General features: G+C 44.8%; 2 protein-coding genes across 7 annotated transcripts in view; both read right to left on the reverse strand.

Annotated features, from left to right (window-relative positions):
* ak8 (adenylate kinase 8) overlaps positions 1-1,021 on the reverse strand; it is a 28,590-nt gene extending 27,569 nt beyond the window's left edge. Inside the window, exon 1 of the mRNA XM_041999019.1 lies at positions 815-1,021. Coding sequence (XP_041854953.1) covers positions 815-902 — 88 coding nt within the window. The 5' untranslated portion in view covers positions 903-1,021. The remainder of the gene's footprint in view (positions 1-814) is intronic.
* A 6,371-nt stretch (positions 1,022-7,392) lies between these two features.
* tsc1a (TSC complex subunit 1a) overlaps positions 7,393-19,182 on the reverse strand; it is a 59,982-nt gene continuing 48,192 nt past the window's right edge. For all 6 annotated transcript variants that reach the window (XM_041999014.1, XM_041999018.1, XM_041999015.1 and 3 more), the window contains 4 exons: positions 10,427-10,549; positions 10,156-10,343; positions 9,896-10,009; positions 7,393-8,111 (listed from right to left, as the gene is read on the reverse strand). In XM_041999014.1, the coding sequence (XP_041854948.1) occupies positions 7,679-8,111; positions 9,896-10,009; positions 10,156-10,343; positions 10,427-10,549 (858 nt within the window). In that variant the 3' untranslated portion in view covers positions 7,393-7,678. The remainder of the gene's footprint in view (positions 8,112-9,895; positions 10,010-10,155; positions 10,344-10,426; positions 10,550-19,182) is intronic.

Here is a 19,182-nt window from a genome sequence, read left to right on the forward strand (position 1 = left end):
TTATATTGTTTTATTTAACTTATCTTATTGTTATTATTGTTATATTTATTGCATTCTATTTGCCTCTATTTTGCTTTGTACTTGTATATATTGTGTCTTGTGCTTGTCCTGCTTTACTGTTGGTGTTGTATTGCTACTGGTACCCAAATTTCCCTGAGGACTCTCCAAAGGGATTAATAAAGTATTTCTATTCTATTCTATTCTATTCTAAACGTTAGTTCAAGTTAGTTCTGGTGCATCAGTTACTATGGTTACTCAGCGGGATTCACATAAACCAGAACTCTGGTTTAAATGAGCCAGACTTATCAAAATAAGCCGACTTTCCTTTCATCCAGCTTCGTGGAACACCCCCTCTGGTCGGTAAGTTTAACTAAACCTTCCCGGTGTTACACCAAAATCTGTGACCCATCAGAATCTGTGACTTCCTGGGGCTTAAGTGTACATTTCCTCTGTACGAACGTCTTAGAAAACGAGCAAAGTCTTGAAAACACTTGAAGTTTGGGTTCATTATAATGCAGGTACAGTTAAGTCACACAGTATGATGACTATCAGAAATGGTGACCTCTGGCACCCCTTTAGTCTGGGCTCTTCTAACATAGCCACGATCTCAGAGGTCACCTTTTCTGATAGCTATCAGAATGTGTGAAGTTGCCAAACCTTCAGTAAAACTGTTTTCAAGACTTTACGCTTCGTAGAGAAATGTACACTATCGCGGTCACAGATTCTGATGGGTCACAAATTTTGGTGTAACACCTGTAACCATAAACACGTCCAAACCGTTGTCTTCATCAGAAGAATCATCATCATCACTTACGGTTTACGGGTTTTCCTTCTTCGGGATTCCTCAGAAGCGGGAAAACAAACGTTGCGCGTGTAACTCTGACGCGTAAAATCAGTTTCATTCATAGAAAGAACGAAATAAACCAGGTTAAAACTCAGACTTTATTACCGGAGCCGCTCTCATGCCGAGCTGCTAGTTGCTAGGAAGCGTTGCCAGGGAAGTACGTCAACAGTGAGGGTAAAGAGGCGGAAGCGTTACCAAGCAACGAGTTTCTAACGGCTAAACAGTAGTGATGGTATACTCGATTCTTTTGTGTCCCAGTTCAGGGTGTACACACTTGAAAGTCCACTTAACGTCCGTGAAATGAGACCGCTTACCGAGCCAACGAGAATTTCCCATAGTGCTCCACTTCCCTGTTGCCTAGCAACTGCAGAGGTTACTGCTATCTTATTTATCTTCCAATCATCCCGCTAACTCCTATCTTTCTCAGAAATGATTATTTTCTTTCTCTTTGTTTATCTTTTCATTTTAGATTAAAACATGTGAGGAGGCGGCCCAGTCGAGCTCTGCTCGGGTCCACAGCGCACCTGTCCGGCTAACATCAGTGGAAAATAGCTAACACCTGTCCGGCTAACATCAGTGGAAAATAGCTAACACCTGTCCGGCTAACATCAGTGGAAAATAGCTAACACCTGTCCGGCTAACATCAGTGGAAAATAGCTAATACTACCACCCTCCCAGCTTTTCTGCCAATGTGGACAAACATAAAAGAATTTAATTTATTATTAAAACCTATTTTACTTTAAAGAAATGACCAAACTTCTTGCAATAAAAATAGATGTTTCCCTCCTACTGCGTTTCTAGATGCTTACAGAAGTTTAAAGTTACCTAAAAATTCCTGCGTGAAGATGAATTTAATACTAAAAAGTGTGTGTGTGTGTTTGTGTTGCTTATAGTGTGCTGAATTTCCCTCTCTTTTTCCCTACACCAGCACAGGCTACTGTACTGTGACATCAACCTATCAGTGCCTGTGCTGGACAGGTATTTTGGAGGTGAGGATTTCCGCCTCAGCAGGGCGGCCCTGGCAGGGCTGCTAGGTCTCCTACAGAAGGAAAGGAGGCATGGATGGGGTGCCACAATTGAGACCCTTGTTTTTTTGTTTTGGTTGGCCTCTGGGGCATCATACGTGGTGGTCTCCAGAGTTTATGGAATGCCCCGTTCCACCGTCCACCACATCGTTTGCAGAGTCACTGAGGAGGTGGTGGCCATTCGCCATCAGGTCATCCGCCTCCCAGTAGCTGGAGCAGATCTGGAAGCTGTGTCTCATGGATTTGCAGGACTGGCAAGACACCAAGCTTTTTCCAAAGCTGCAGGTGCTATCGACAGCTGCCGTGTGAGGATAAAGGCACCAAGCGGCCCTGATGGTCACTGTTACAGAAATAGGAAATTATTTCCATCTATAATCGTACAGACTGTCTGTGACCATCAGGGCAGTTTTATTGACACATACGTGGGCTGGCCGGGGTCAGTTCATGACTCCCGGGTGCTCCGGCACAGCCCACTGTACAGGAGGTCACTGTACCCTCCTCCAGGGCACTTCATTCTGGCTGATGGTGGGTACCCTTGCCTTCAACATCCACTCCCCCTCATCACTCCCTACAAACGACCGCTGCGAGGTGTGGGAGCCCAGCACTTCAATCACTATCACTCCCGGGCACGCTCAGTAATAGAGCGTGCTTTTGGGATGATGAAGAGCAGGTTTCGTGCCATCTTCCTGCAAGCGCTGGAAGTGCACCACACCTTTGCACCATACGTGAGTAATTATAACACTGAATGATTTATTTTTACACTTATTGAATTATAAAGTGATTTATAATTCATCTTTACTCTTTACAAGGTCATTACATCATGTGCCATCCTCCACAACATCTGCCTCGGGGTTGGGGACATTGTGGACCCAGAGGAAGAGCCTGCGGAGGATGAGCCAGAGGATGACGGGGGAGACGGAGTTGGAGGCAACCAGTGGTGCATCCTGGCGGGACCGACTGTCAGCCGAGGTGTCTGCCCTGGAGGAAGTGCCCCCTGATCACCAGTATTTATAGAGGTAAGTTAAAGAACAGGTAAATACTGTAGCTTGAGTTGCAAAGAATTAATGGTGATTCCTGCTACTTATTTCCATCTCTTTATGACAATAGTGACATGGCAGCCGTCGACTTTGTCCGGCTCTGCAAACCCAGCATTTTTTTTTTGTACATATTATTTATTCATATAAAACATTTCAAAACATCATAATTTATTAACATATTTCTCCAGGAGGGAGAACAGCCTGTCCATCCTCTCCCTGCTCTCAGCTTCTCTCCTCTCCTCTGCCTCCCTCTGCAGCCTCATGTCCTCTCTTATGAGGTCCACGAGCTGGTCAGCAGCTTTCCTCTTCCTTCTGCCTCTCCCTGCCACTGGATCCTCCCTGACTTCCTCCACCGACTGGCTACCCACTGCTGAACTTGGCCCTGGTCTGTCCTCCTCAATGGAAGCGATCAGGACAGGGGGGTTGCTGGATGGCCTCTGTCCCAACACCTCGTCCATGAGGACAAACCAGGGCCGAGTTGCAGCGGTTCCCTGCCCGACCTCTCCAGTCCCTGGTACCTGCAATCCTGAGGCAGAAAGACATCACTCATAGCAGCAGAAATAACCAAACGTGTGTTTATTGGGCAAAAAGCAGTGGCAGAAGATATGGTACACAGTGATATACATACTTTAGATTTTTTATGGAGGAATTAAATTGTCAAAATAAAAAATAAATACAGAAATATGAAACTGGCTCAATAAACAAACTGCTGTACCAATAAATTATATAACAATGTAAAAAAATTGTTTTTCCATTAAGAAACCTATAAAACATTAAACAAATGTATGCTTCTTTTCAGCTGTTTTATGTGATTATTCCTATTTTACTTTTCCGTGTCATTTTCAGTTCAGTTTCATTATTTTTTTGGTGATTTTTTTTATTCTCTCCTCCTTTATTTTTATGTCTGTATTTATTTTGCATTATTTTCCTTTTAAAATTTATTTTCCAAGCATATTGATTTCTCTGTTTCCTTTTTACATTTCTGTGTCATTATGAGGGGGGCGTGTCTTGAGCCAGATCAGAGCCAGTTGACCAATCAGGACTGAGCAGGTTCCAGCTGTTAGTGCAGGCAGAGCTTCCTGCATGGCAGCCCGGCTCTGAGTGAAGCTGTGGGGGGGAAATGAAGGTTGTAGGTTGGCAGAAATGGCAGACTTTTTACAGGAGGCTGAACAGGATCTTTTAGCTGAAAACTCACTGATGACTGTTTACTGTTTAGTGTGGATCAGTAATGAGAGGCTGTTCCAGCTGCAGACCTGAGGCCTGGACTACGAAGCTGGATTTTCTCTTATCGGGGTAACTTCAGGGTTAACGCTGGGTTTTCTGGACTACGACGCTGGTTCACTTCTTACCAAGCTGCATCGCTGCATCACCAGACAGCTAACTGGCTCCAGAGAGGTTATGTTGTGGATAAGAGATCAGCAAGCAGAAAAGCGCCACCTCCTGACCAATCAGATCTCATGAAAAATGGCCTGCCCATTTTCAGAAGATCCCGTTGACGTTGGTGCACGGATAGTGAAGGAGCGCTTAGGAGAGAAAGAGTTTAGGGACAGATCCAACCAACTTTGATATATACTGTACCAAAGGTACAGATTTTTAACAAATGGTCTCCCAAGTCCTTTTAGCTCCACCAGGGTTGCTTCTGACATGGAGGTTAATAATAGTGCTAATTTTTTTCACACATAAGTACAGAACCACCGAGTTATGGAATACACAACCATCCGTGCGTTCATGGCGGAGGAATTGATATCCCAACAAATGACGCGCTCACATGGGATCCTTTAAAGAACTGGGAAATATGACGTAAATAAAGCATTCCCAGGAATGTTGGTGCTGTAATACAGGGATCTGAGTGCTGTCAGTTTATATTGTCCCATTAATTGATATGAATAATCTGACGAATTTACGCAGTAACGGAGTCGGAAGTTTCCTGCCAGCATTCCTTCCTGAGTTTTGCTGCAGCAACCGTGTTGCTTTTAGTCTGAATTATATGTTTAAATTCTTCGTATTTTTGAAGAATAACAGTCTGCTCCTCCACAGTAAAACACACGGCTCTGCAGGGTTTGTCCATGTTTGTGATTGGTCAGAACCTCCAAACGCCACCATTTTATGTGAACGCGCACTAATCATAACTGGAAAACCCTGGGTGGAGTTACCAACCAGCTTCCTACTACAACTTATCCAGATCCTGAATGTCTGGGTAAGTCAACCAGGTACCGGAGAGAAATCCGGGGCATGTTGATCACGCTTCGTAGTACAGGCCTCTGCACCGCTAACAAGCTGGAGATTCTGGGTTGCCTGGATCGTTGAGATGAAAACTGTTTTTAAATGTTCCGTGAATATCCGCTGAAGGTCACATCTAAAATCCGAAGAACATTCCCGAAACATTGTTTCACTTCCTCCTTTCCTGCCTACTGCAGCCGCTGCTCCTGGAGGAAAATGCTGCTCTGGATTGTAGAGAAAGTTCCAGCCTTCTTTTAATCCTGTCATCATACTGTCATTATTATGGGATGTGGGTCCTGACATGATCATAGGACTTATGTGGGATTTATGTGGTTCCTGTTATCATTTATTTGGGTCTTGTCTTGTCCATGGAATTATGATTATGCTCATGAGATGTGTGTGTGAGTTATGGTCATGTCTAGTCCATCATGATCATGGGTCTTATATTTAAATTAGTTAAGACCTTGTTTTTGGATCATGGGGTGTATTAGGCTTTTGTTTATGTTATGGCTTTAGGGTTCTTGGTTGATAATGTCATGTTAGGGTTCTCGTGTTATAGTCAGGTTTTGTTATGTTATTGTGAGGATCATTTCACCCGGTTTCCATGTTATGGTTTGTCAGTTTTTCATGTTCCTTTTTCAGAGTTTTAGTTTCAACTTGAATGGTGTTATGTCAAGTCTTGTTTTTGATCTGGAATAAACCACCCACCATACTTCATTTCTGCCTCCTCTCCTAAACTGTCTGCAAGTGGGTTCGTACTCATCCTCCTGATCCTCATCCATCCATCCTCCTCACTCATCCTCCACACGTGTGGACACATGTGGATGGATGGATGGATGGAAATAGATGGATGGATGGATGGACGGTCGGAAGGATGGATGGATGGGTGGAAGGATAGATGGATGGAAATGGATGGATGGATGGAAGGATGGACGGACGGAAGGATGGATGGATGGAAGGAGGGACGGACGGAAGGATGGATGGATGGAAGGAGGGACGGACGGAAGGATGGATGGATGTATGGATGGATGTATGGATGGATGGATGGATGATGTGATGAATCGATGATATGATGAATGGATGGATGGATGGATGGAAGGATGGAAGGACGGAAGGATGGATGGATGGATGTATGGACAGACGGAAGGATGGATGGATGGATGGATGTATGGACGGACGGAAGGATGGATGGATGTATGGATGGATGGATGGACGGATGGATGGAAGGATGGATGGATGGAAGGATGGATGGATAAGATCTAGGGTAGAAAAGGTGACAGTCAGACAGGCGATACAACACAAGCATGACTCGTGTGTTTGTTGGTGTAATTATTGGAACTGGCTTATTCCATAACAATGATAGAAACTGAACCTTTCAGCTCCACTGACATTAACTTTTATTCTAAGTTCTGCTATAAGTAGGTTCAGATAATCCTGTATCTATCTGGTTTATAGGGGGTCGCCATGCCATGTTCAAAGTCTCTTAAATTCCCTTTTTCCTCATTCTAGAGATCAACATGGCAGGGTCCTATGGACGCCGTTGCACTGAGTTCAGCCTGATACAAATGCAAATAAAATTATGGCAACGTTTTATTTTTTCTGTGATCAGCTTTGCCCTGACAGATCCATGCCAAGAATCTTTCCACTGGCAAACACTCGTAATCACTTCTCCCCGGGTCTCCACCCGGCTGATGGTAAAGGAGCAGACCCACTTCTCCCCGGGTCTCCACCCGGCTGATGGTAAAGGAGCAGACCCACTTCTCCCCGGGTCTCCACCCGGCTGATGGTAAAGGAGCAGACCCACTTCTCCCCGGGTCTCCACCCGGCTGATGGTAAAGGAGCAGACCCACTTCTCTCTGGGTCTCCACCCGGCTGATGGTAAAGGAGCAGACCCACTTCTCTCTGGGTCTCCACCCGGCTGATGGTAAAGGAGCAGACCCACTTCTCTCTGGGTCTCCACCCGGCTGATGGTAAAGGAGCAGACCCACTTCTCTCTGGGTCTCCACCCGGCTGATGGTAAAGGAGCAGACCCACTTCTCTCTGGGTCTCCACCCGGCTGATGGTAAAGGAGCAGACCCACTTCTCTCCGGGTCTCCACCCGGCTGATCCTGTAAAAGCCAGCAGCTCCAAGAACAGCAGCAGGTCAATGAGGACACATACCTTCAGCTTCATCATCTGATGTTACATGATGATTCTGACACGTGTGAAGGTTCAAATTTCATCAGGACACAAACTGGAGAAAGAAGCAACATTTCAGATAATTTATTTCGCATGGTCACAGTTGGTTTTTCAGACCTGATCACATATTGATCAAACATTGATCAAACACACTGACCACCATGGCGCTGGGGACCAGACCTGGCTCTATTCAACTAGAACTGAGTGCACGTCTGCAATGGGACCCGGCTAGGGAAGCAGAACTTGTAGAACCGGTCGGACCGGGTTCACAATACAGTCGACCGTTTCATCTGGAATTAAAATACATCTCTGAAATTAGCCCTCTACTTCCTTGTCTAACGCTGCCCCCTTCCTGCCTGACTCCGCCCCCTCCATCAGAACTCTGGCAGTGACTCATCGTAGTCCATGATGCCTAACTGGGTCCTCCTCTGCTGGACGGTGAGAACAGGGTCTGCATCCCGGCTCACAGGCTCCATCCCAGGACTCCCGGTGAGGAGCATGGCTTCCTCCACCTCCTGACCCAAAGGAAGGCTCTCCAGCGGGGCCTCCTCCTTTTCCTCCTCTTTGTCCTTCTGTTCCTCCTCCTCTTCTGGGCTCTGACTGGTTGGACTGAAAAGCTGTCGCGCTCGCTGCTCCAGGAAAGAACCGACAGCCAGCAGGGACTCAATGGAGGAGGAGCAGGAGGAGAGGTGCAGGGGGGAGGTGGAGAGGGCCTCCACTGCTCCATTAATGATACCAACAGCAGAAGAAGAAGAGGGGCGGGGCCTGACGTAGCCAGGGGAGACAGGTGAGGACATGCTACCTGACCTAAGAGAAACAGAGATGACATCACATCACATCACGTGCTTCAGACCTGGAACAGTTTCAGACCTGGAACCGTTTCAGATCAGGAACCGTTTCAGACCTGGAACAGTTCTGAAGGGTATGCTCAGAGTCCTGAAGTATTTAAAGCGGTACGTGCAACTAACAATTCTTGAAGCAGACATGAGCTTGGGCTAGATTTATAATTCTTTTCGAATTCATTTAATCGTGATACCAAAGAGTTACTCTGTTCATTCTTTTTACACTTTTTAGATACGACAAAAGATATGGTCAGTCCACGGGAATATATTTTACACATCTCCCAAAGGGTAGAGGAGTCATCTGTTGAAGATGAATTGAGTAAAGAATCTTAATTTCTGTGGTAAAATAGGAAATAAACTTGTCATCTTTACGGAGAAAAGGTGAGAATCTCCAGCTCCGCAAGAGCGCTTTATCTACAGGGAATGAATATACCAGATAAAGAGGGGCATGGTCTGATAATACAATATTGCCTATAGAACAAGTTAATACAGATGCAATTTTGGAAGAGGGGATAAAAAAATAATCAATCCTGGTGTGACTTACGTGGAGCTGAATAAAAAGTAAACTAAGTCTGTAGGATGAAGCTGTCTCCACATATCCAGATAATCAATATCATGACATATATTGCTAAGAGCCCCTGCTAGTCTAGAAGGTGAGGAAGTAGCAGGTGGAAATTTATCAAGGAAGGGATTAATGTCCCTGATAAACCTAAGATCATTTCTATCCCATATGGTCCTAAGACATATGGCATGTGTTGAGCTGCATACATAAACTACATTTAACAAAATTAACAACAGAAATTCAACAACCGGGCAAACTGAGATTTTTCCCCCAAACAGACGGGGACTGGTCGCCATATAAATCCCTTAAAGATTCACCAGAAGTGAGCTGGCGAAATATAAGGGAGAACAAACCAAACAAACAAAAGAAGTCTTCCCTGTAGGAGTGACTGAACAAGGTAGCAACATATTGTTTGTGACGCAAGCAGCCGTGCCCCTCGAAAAAGGATGTTCAACGTATTGAAGTAACAAATATATAAAATATATAAACGGAACAAGACCTACCCGTATGAGTAGAAAAAACAAAGAATATAGCAGTATTGCAGGAAAAGGAGCTCCACATAATACCAGCAGAGTTCCAGACTATACAGAATTGTCATCCAGGCGTAGAATCAATAAAAGCAAGTGCTTCCTCCGGAGAGGAAAACTTCTTTTTGCGATCTCCATGTGTCACCTGCAGAGTAGCTGAGAATAACATAACAAATGATATCTCTTTTTCCCACAGCCGCTCTTTAGCCACATCGAACACCCTGTGTTTTTAATCACTGACAAGGAGAAATCATTGTAGAAAGATCCATTGTATGTTAAGCCACCATCTTGACTCATCTGTCACTATTGACTGAATAGTCCCGATCTGGCTGTAGCGGTACAATGGGCTCTTTCCAACTTTATACGGCCAGCTTTCGTCGCTAAATTCAGAATACGAGGTAGCCAGGACTCAAAAAATTCAACCGATTGTCCAGTCTCCGTATCCACCGCCAAGCCAAGAACATTTTCAGATCAGGAACGGTGATGGGAAAGTGGCAGATTCCTCCTTCAGTAGGATCCTTCAAATGGGGGCGTTCCGGACGTCCTAGAACGCCAGGACATCAGACGGTTTCCTTCCAGAGCATCTGGATTCAAACAGGAAGTGACCCAACCCGACTTGTGTTTTCTGGATCATGGTGGAGGCTGATCAGCTGATTTTACCTGCCATGTGCGTCCAGGTGGACCAGGCTGTACAGGTGAAGCATCTCCGTCTGCAGAGTCTGGGTGACCCTCTTCAGAGCGAGGCAGCGACTCTCTGAGGCTGAGAGCTCCGTGCTAACACAAACAAACAAACAAACAAACAGGTAAACATCTGGTAGAGCTCTGCCGCCGTCCTCAGAACTAGAACCTCAGTAGTTCCCTCAGCTGACTGGACCCACAACCATCACAACTATCAGAAGCAGTTGAAGCAGGACCCTGACCTGCTCTGGTTCTTGGTTTCCTCCAGGAGTCTCTTCTGATCCAGAATCAGCTGCTCCTTCTTGGCCAACTGGTTCTCCAGCTCTGCTGCTTTGTGATTGGCTGCTTCCAGCTTTTGTCTCAGCTGAACGTCGCTGTCCTTCAGTCTCTGGAACTCCTTCTCTAAGCTGCACCGCAGCATGGCCGCCTCCTACACGCCACACAGTCAGGTTACACAGTGAGTGCGGAAGTGGACCCGGGGGTCCCGGTTCTGATGCAGGTGCGGGTTCTTACGGTCCATCTGTGGGGGTCTCCTCCCTCCAGCTGCTCACTCAGAGATCTGTTGGCTTCTCTTAGAAGGACGAGCTGCTGGTTCAGGAGGAAGATCTGCTGCTGGAGCTGCTCACTGCTGCACAACTGCACAGATACAAACAGTCAGGAGCCCTGAGGAACACAGAGGTTTCACCTACTGGTCCAGAACCACAGAGGTTCACACGAGAACGATGTCACCACGAGCAGAACTGTAGGGCTGATCCTTAATGTTGGGGGAACCAGGGTGTTTATTTATCAGAGACCATGTGAACAGACAGAGGACATGTAGACCCACTGATGCTTCTGCATATAGGGTACATATACAAATATTGGTTATATAGCATCAAGCTAATTTGCAAATCTTGTTCCTGGTTGAGCTTTTCAAGTAAAAAGGAGGAAGAAAAAAAAACAAATAAAAACACTATAAACAACATGAATATGAAACAAAGCACACAACATAAACACAACCCCCATCATCTAAAATCACATCTGGTGAGAAAGCACTACCGTCCCAGAGACAGCTCACCGTAGACCTCATCCCTGGCCACATTCTCATCAGCCAGAGTAGTTCGTCTCTGCACGGATTATATATTTTACAGAATAGTTTATGGACTTCGTATGTAAGGATACAATGTATATCAGTGTAAATGTAAACGTACTGCATGTACATGTCCATATATTTAGGACCCGAGGAAGAACAGCTGCAGCTGGTTGCTGTAAGCTAACGGGAATCAAATTAAAGAATAAATAATAATAAAAAATAAAATAAAATAAATAATTTGTTGTAAATGTTGTAAGATCTGTTGTAGTCTTCATTTCATTTGGCAGACATGGCTGCTTTAATGGAAAAGGATAACTGTCCACTGGTGCTTCTGAAAGGGGATTTCCAGTTACAGCTTACTGGGCTCCTTGAAGTCCTGCAGACGTATTACAGCATTTAAATATGAGGTTCAGAAAGCTGAGTTCAATGATGCTTTCAAAAGTTAGTAAATTTAGGTTTTTCAGTCTGTGACAGTAATTTTATAAGCCTTCAGTTTAATTATAGCAGGAGCTGCTTAGGTCACACAGCAGCATGTACAGCAGTGCTGTATGACCCAAGCATGTAAGACCCAAGCGTGTATGTAAGACCCAAGCATGTAAGACCCAAGCATGTACGTAAGACCCAAGCATGTAAGACCCAAGCATGTACGTAAGACCCAAGCATGTAAGACCCAAGCATGTACGTAAGACCCAAGCATGTACAGTATCTCACAAAAGTGAGTACACCCCTCACATTTTAGCAAATATTTAGTTTTATCTTTTCATAGGACAACAATGAAGACATTACACTTTTATATAATGTACAGGAGTCAGTGCACAGCTTGTTCAACAGTGTAATTTTATTTTCCCCTCAAAACAACTCAGCACACAGCCATTCATGTATAAACCACTGGCAACAAAAATGAGTACACCCCAAGTGAAAATGTCCAAATTCAGTCAATATTTTGTGTGTCCACCATTATTTTTCAGCACAGCCTTAATCCCGTTGGGCATTGAGTTCACCAGAGCTTCACAGGTTGCCACTGGAATCCTCTTCCACTCCTCCATGACAACATCACGGAGCTGGTGGATGTTAGAGACCTTACGCACTTCCACCTTCCGCTTGAGGTGGCCCCACAGATGCTCAATAGGGTTAAGGTCTGGAGACATGCTTGGCCACTCCATTACCTTGACCCTCAGCTTCTTTAGCAGGGCAGTGGTCATCTTGGAGGTGTGTTTGGGGTCGTTGTCATGTTGGAATTCTGCCCTGCGGCCCAGTTTCCTCAGGGATGGGATCATGCTCTGCTTTAATATGTCACAGTACATCTTGGCATTCATGTTTCCCTCAATGAACTGTAACTCCCCAGTGCCGGCAGCACTCATGCAGCCCCAGACCATGACACTCCCACCACCATGCTTGACTGTAGAGAGGACGCACTTGTCTTGGTATTCCTCACCTGGTTGCCGCCACACACGCTTGACACCATCCGACCCAAATAAGTTTATCTTGGTCTCATCAGACCACAGGACATGGTTCCAGTAATCCATGTCCTTATTCTGGTTGTCTTTAGCAAATTGTATGCGGGCTTTGTTGTGCACCATCTTTAGAAGAGGCTTCCTTCTGGGACGACAGCCATGCAGACCAATTTGATGCAGTGTGCGGCGTATGGTCTGAGCACTGACTCTTCACTTCTGTGAGATACTGTAAGACCCAAGCATGTACGTAAGACCCAAGCATGTAAGACCCAAGCATGTACGTAAGACCCAAGCATGTAAGACCCAAGCATGTATGTAAGACCCAAGCATGTATGTAAGACCCAAGCATGTATGTAAGATCCAAGCATGTACACAGAGGGGGAACAGGGGTGTCAGAGGTCCCCAATACCCTCTCCCTCCCCGCTCTTGACTGTTTATGTAGTGTGTGTTGTGTGCAAGGTCTCCAAGGTGACCACTGAATGGTCTCCTCCGTTCCACCCAGCATGGCTCCACGCCTCCCAACGCGCGTGTGTGTGTGTGTGTGTGTGTGTGTGTGTGAGACAAAGAGAGCGGGAAGTAAGAGGGGTCTTCCCTCTTACTTCCCGCAAACTTCCCTCTGGATGATGAGCCTCTACTGGCATTAGGCACCCCCGCTCCCCAGGAGGCCCCCCCAGGGCAAGACAGGCCAGGAGAGGCCGCCCCCCACGACCAGGCCATTCAGGAACCACAGCCAGTGAGCCGTCACCAACCCTAGAAAGTCCCTACCCTCCCACACCCCTAACGGGGAATGAGAGGATGGGGACAGCGGCAGACCATCCCCCCCCCACACAAGTGCACTTAACCCCGCCACAACCGCACACACCTATTTCCTTGCAAACTCCCACTCATCCTAACTCATATATGCCCTCTCAGCCCCACCCACACAATATAAACACTCACACAGCATACAACCCTCCCACTCTCACTCCCCAGACACACCCCCACTCACCCTAACACATGCATACACACACACACAAACATACCCCCACATCCACACAAACATCATCCAAAGTACAGACACACACACAACATACTGGCATCCCTGTCTCACACCCCAGCACCTCCCCCTATAATCCCCCGAATCCCACTCAGCCCTCCTTCAAACCCCTGCACCCCCCCTGCCCCCGGGCCATACCCTGGGTCCCAGGGCGGCAACCAGACACCAGGGCATGCACCAACCCACACCATGGCAGCACATCCGGGCAGGCCCAGACCCCCGGCAAATACGGACCCCACCACCCCGGAGGAGGACCCCCCCCCGGGCACCAGAGCCCAGAACCCCCGCCCAGCCCACCCCGGAATAGCCCGGCCTCCGGCTTAGGACCGACGCCCACCAACCCAGGCGCCACCAGTGGCCTCGCCCCCAGCCATGAGGCGACTCCAACCGCTGGCCCCCACAGCCCCCGACGAGGCCAGACCCAGAGCCACTCCCATTGCAGAGCAGCCCGGTCCCGTACCACGGGCAACCACGAAGATCCCGCAACCACCAGTCACTCCCGGCCATTTCCCAAACCCCCATAGCAACGAGGTCACAGTCCTCCACCTAAACTAAGTGATGGAACTAAGCAGAGGGGACCTGAATTCTTAGTCATTTTAAAGGTGTTTAAACATATTTGTGACCATTTATCTTTATTAAAGTTACTGGATAAGTCACCCTCCCATTTTGAAGTTGGACGACAGATTGAGTCTTCTAGTTTAGATAATAGTCTATATGTTTTTGATAATAGCTTTGGGGCATTGAGATTCATGAATTCTGCCACCCTAATAGGTAGCTCTAAGGTTAATTGATTAATGGTATATTTTTTACATATAATAGATTTAAGCTGGTGATATTCTAAAAATGTTTTGCTACTGATTCCATATTGTGAAGTGAGAATATTAATAGACAAGAAGTTTCCATTTTCTATTATATGTTCTAACTGTTTTATTCCTTTATTTTCCCATTGAGTAAAATTAATCAGCTTTTTGTTTTGCAGGATGTCAGGGTTGTTCCAGAGGGGTGTAAACTTACATGGAAAAAGTGAGGATTTGATTATTTTTAGAAAATCCCACCAAGCCACTAAAGAGGAACTGATATTGATGCTTTTAAAACACTTATGTGTTTTGATGGTTGAGCTGATGAATGGCAGGTCAGAGATAACCAGATCCTCACACAATGCTTGCTCTACATCTAACCATGGTTCATCCAGACTGCTAGGTTTAAGCCATTTGGAGATATACGGCAGCTTGTTAGCTAAGAAAACATGATTAAAGTTGGGTAGCTCCAATCTGCCTCTATCTTTAGTCTGTTGTAAAGTTTTTAGACTGATACGTGATGGCTTGTTTTTCAATAAAAATTTAGATATATGTGAGTCCAGTGACTTAAACCAACTGGAGGATGGTTTAGTGGGTATCATTGAAAACAGGTAGTTTACTTTAGATAGAACCATCATTTTAACTGTGGCAACCCTCCCCATGAGTGATATGGGTAAGCGCCTCCACCGTGAGAGATCATCCTCTATTGCTTTAAGTAGCTGGATATAATTTAGCTTTGTTAGTTCTGATAACCTGGGGGAAATGTTTATGCCTAGATGTCTAATGTTTCCAGACTGTATTGTAGTATTGGGTGTGTTTTGTAGGTCACAGTTGATGGGCATAATACTAGTCTTAGACCAGTTGATAGAGTAGTCAGATATTGATGAGAATGTGTTAATAAGTGTGATTGTCTGGGGGAGAGATGTCGGTGAGTTCTGGAGGAAAAGTAATACATCATCAGCATAAAGACTTATCTTGTGTTCTATATTTTTGGCATGGATTCCTTTAATCTCTTTATTTTGTCTTATGGCAGCAGCTAGGGGTTCAATAAAAATAGCAAAGAGTGATGGAGAAAGCAGCATCTATGAAAGATGACCCAAACCCAAATTTGTTTAATGTTGCAAATAAAATTTTCCAGTTTACTCGGTCAAATGCTTTTTCTGCGTCTAAAGAAATGACTGTGGATTCCAGATTATGTAGAGTAGAATAATCTATGATGTTAATTAATCTACGCATGTTAGTAGAGGAATGTCTACCTTTAATAAAGCCTGTTTGGTCAGGATGTATTATTAGAGGGGTTATTTTTTCTATTCTTCTGGCCAAAGCTTTGCTAATTATTTTGAGATCTACATTTATTAATGAAATTGGACGGTAACTGGATGGAAGCGTCGGGTCTTTACCTGGTTTTAATAGTAGAGTAATATTGGCTAGGTTCATATTTGAAGGTATTTTTTGTGTTTTCCTTATTTCTAATATCATATTGTAGAAAGTGGGTGCCAGCATTGTCCAGAATTCTTTGTAGAATTCTGCTGGGTAACCATCTGGACCCGGAGCTTTATTGTTGGGCATATGCTGGAGAGCTTCTTGGAGTTCGCCGACTGAAAGGCGGGAATCCAAGACCATTTTATCTTCATGTTTTAATTGTGGAAGATTGATGTTACTAAGAAATTTATCAATATTGTCATCTGTTGTAGTTAGTTGTGATGTATATAATGTTTTATAGAATTCTTTGAAAGTGTTATTTATCTTGTCAGGGTCGTGGCTGATGTTTCCTTCTGGATCTCTGACAGAGGAGATGGTTGTTTTCTCCTTGTTTGTTTTTAACTGATTAGCCAGGAACCTTCCAGATTTGTTGCCATGCTCAAAGTTTTCCAAGTGAAGTCTTTGCACCAAGAATTGCGTCTTTTTATCTGTTATTTCATTAAGTTCAAGTTTAGCTTTCCTTATAGCATTTAGTGTGTGTTCTTCTGGGGAGACATGGTAAGCTCCTCTAAGGATTTAATTCTGAGTTCTAACTCTGAAATTCTCAAAGTTTCCTTCTTTTTCTTATGAGAAGAAAAGGAAATTATTTTCCCTCTCATTACTGCTTTTCCTGCTTCCCAAAGAACACACACTGAAGTTTCTGGCAAGTCGTTATTTTCTAGATATAAGGACCATTCTCTTTTGAAGTAGCTGATGAAGTCAGTAGAGCCACGGAGTGATGTCCGGGTCGCGGTACAGCTGTCCATTAATAAATAATTTATCCACCGCGATGACAGCGCGAGCACCTTCAGCGATAAATTTCCTCCTGATGGGAAACAGGACTCTTCGTTGGTCCAGAATCTCTCTCGGATATTGGTCGTTTACTCCAAAGTTGGTTCCCTTCAGTTCGTGGCCCTGGTTCTTCACCTGCTCCTTCTGTTTGAAGCTGACAAACTTCGCTACAATAGGTCTTGGTCTGCTGGACCCGGGTTTCCTCCCGCCGAGCCGATGGACTCTGTGAAAGGAGATGTTTTTCACCGTTTCCTCCGGGAGCTTCAGGTGGGTTTTGATGAAGTTTTTCACCGTGGTCTCGGGGTCCTCCTCCGTCTGCTCTGGAATCCCTGCAAATACCAGGTTCTCTCTCATGCTCCGCGCCTGCAGATCGATCACCGTTTCCTTCATCTTCTTATTTTCCTCTGAGAGACGGGTCAAGCCCTCGGTGAGGGATTTTACCGACTCTCTGAGACCAGCATTTTCTACAGCCAGACTTTCCACCTGCTTCTGGCTGAATTCTAGTAATTCACGTAGCGCCTGGAACTCCTTGTGGAGAATTTCTACCAGGCTCAAACGCGCATTAAAACTACTGACTTTCTTATCTATAGAGATCAGAACATCCGTTGAGTCATTCCCCGGTGGTGAAACAGCTCCAGGTGAATCCTCATTTCACTGTCTCTTGGCCTTAGATGAGGTGGAGGGGGTGGACGTGTTGTTTGGTTTCCCCATGACGATTCTGTCGTAACAACGATCTATAAAATCTGTCAGGCTGGCCAAATCCTCCCCGCTGTGCTCCAGAGTATACCTTTTAAAAACACTGTTTTCCTACTTTAAAGAATATTTTGATTAGGCTGGCACAAAATACAATTGAATGAAAGTATAAATGTTTGGGCGTGCCTAGTTTGAATCTGCCATCTCCCCGGAACTACGTCACCTACAGCATTAGCATCACTTACCTGCCACCAGCATCACCTACCTGCAGCACCTCCTGTAGGTTTCATTCCTGAGGAGAAGGACCCCAGCATCTGAAAAAAAGCACTTCCTGTTGAAAGTGGGCGGGGCTTTGGGCTAGTCCGGATGTGGTCATATGGGTCTGTTAGGGACCGGACCACGACTAAACCCTGTAAGTTTGATGGTGATTGGGTGAAAAATGAGGGAGTTATATTGATTTATGATGTCATGGCGTCTTATCGAAGTTCGCCATGGTGCCACGGTCTCGCCTTGCAGCGTAGAGCAACAGTTTTCACCGGATATCATCACCAACTTGTTTTCAGGTGTCTGACCCAGTTTGACCCCGATTGTGTTCAAAACGTCAGAGAACTCAACTCAACTCAAAGAGGTTTATTTCTCACATGCACAGTTATACATAGTACAATTGTACAGTGAAATGTGTTTTCTGTGCCTGCATCCTTTAAGAATAAAAAAAAGAATAAGCTAAATATTTATAAAATAGAATAAAAATAGAATAGAATAAAAAAGGTAAATCTTAAGAGTTAAAATAAGATAAAAACAATAGCAGCATACTTATGCATATTTACGTGTGCAAATAGGAGTGAGAAGTGGCTTTTTGTTTTGCTCAGTGCTCAGAGTTGAGCAAGCGGACAGCCAGGGGGAAGAAACTCTTCTTCAGCCTCTCAGTGGGTGAGAAGTGGGTGTTCGAGTAAACAACATGACTTCTTGCCGCCAGGGGGTGTGGCCTATTCGTAATCGAATAATGACCATGTAGATGTGTTCAGGATTGGACTAGTATCATACGTGACCATTTTGGTTCAGATATGTTGTTTTATGTAGGAGTTATATCAATTTCGTCTTTCATGGCGAGACATCAAACTTTGAGGCCACGCCCCCTCTACACCCTTACTCCTTTGAGGAAGTTTTTGATAACTTTTGATCACACATGCCTTCTGAACAACCTGAGCCATTTTGGTGTCAGTATGATAATATCTGTAGGAGTTCGTTCAAATGCGAGGTCAGTAAAACGCCAAAATGGCGACTTTGAACCAAAATGGCCGACTTCCTGATTTTTTGTTCGCCCGATCGTTTAGAACATGTGTGCCAATTTTCAGAAAGACTGATGAAATGCAGTGGCGGGGCACCATAAATCTTCCAAATCCGAGCACCTCAAAATACGAAATTTTTCACATTCCAATAGGGGGGGGTGGGCAAAATTTGGTGAATTTTTGAGCATGTTCAGGCCCCCAAAAATGTGATTCATTGCGGAGAATAATAATAAGAAGAAGAAAAAACATTTGCATTCAAACAGGGTTTCGCACCACCGTCAGTGCTCGGGCCTAATAATGCTACATATGTTTTATGAATTATTTCTTGTTGCATCGTAAATCTGTTTTTGTGTAATTTATAGATTAGTATAGTTAAAGCACTTTCTTCATAGCATTTGTCACTTTTTGCTTTGGCAGTCAAACCATTTGCATCAGATATAGTAATATTTTAAATTTATCTCTATACATAACAGGAAGACACAGGCCTTCACAAATTAATCAAATCTTTTACTTTGTTTTCCATTAATAAATAACATTAGGCTCCCCTTATATAACTAATCTTTTTTATACCTTGCAGAGACTTCTTGATGACATGACTGCTGAGGTTAAGAAGGCTTGCATCACAGCTCGTCGAGAGGCAACCAGGCCTGAGTTTTGATCTTCTATTGCAAAGAG

Source organism: Melanotaenia boesemani, chromosome 11 (genome assembly GCF_017639745.1).
Source record: "Melanotaenia boesemani isolate fMelBoe1 chromosome 11, fMelBoe1.pri, whole genome shotgun sequence".
Lineage (NCBI taxonomy): Eukaryota > Metazoa > Chordata > Actinopteri > Atheriniformes > Melanotaeniidae > Melanotaenia > Melanotaenia boesemani.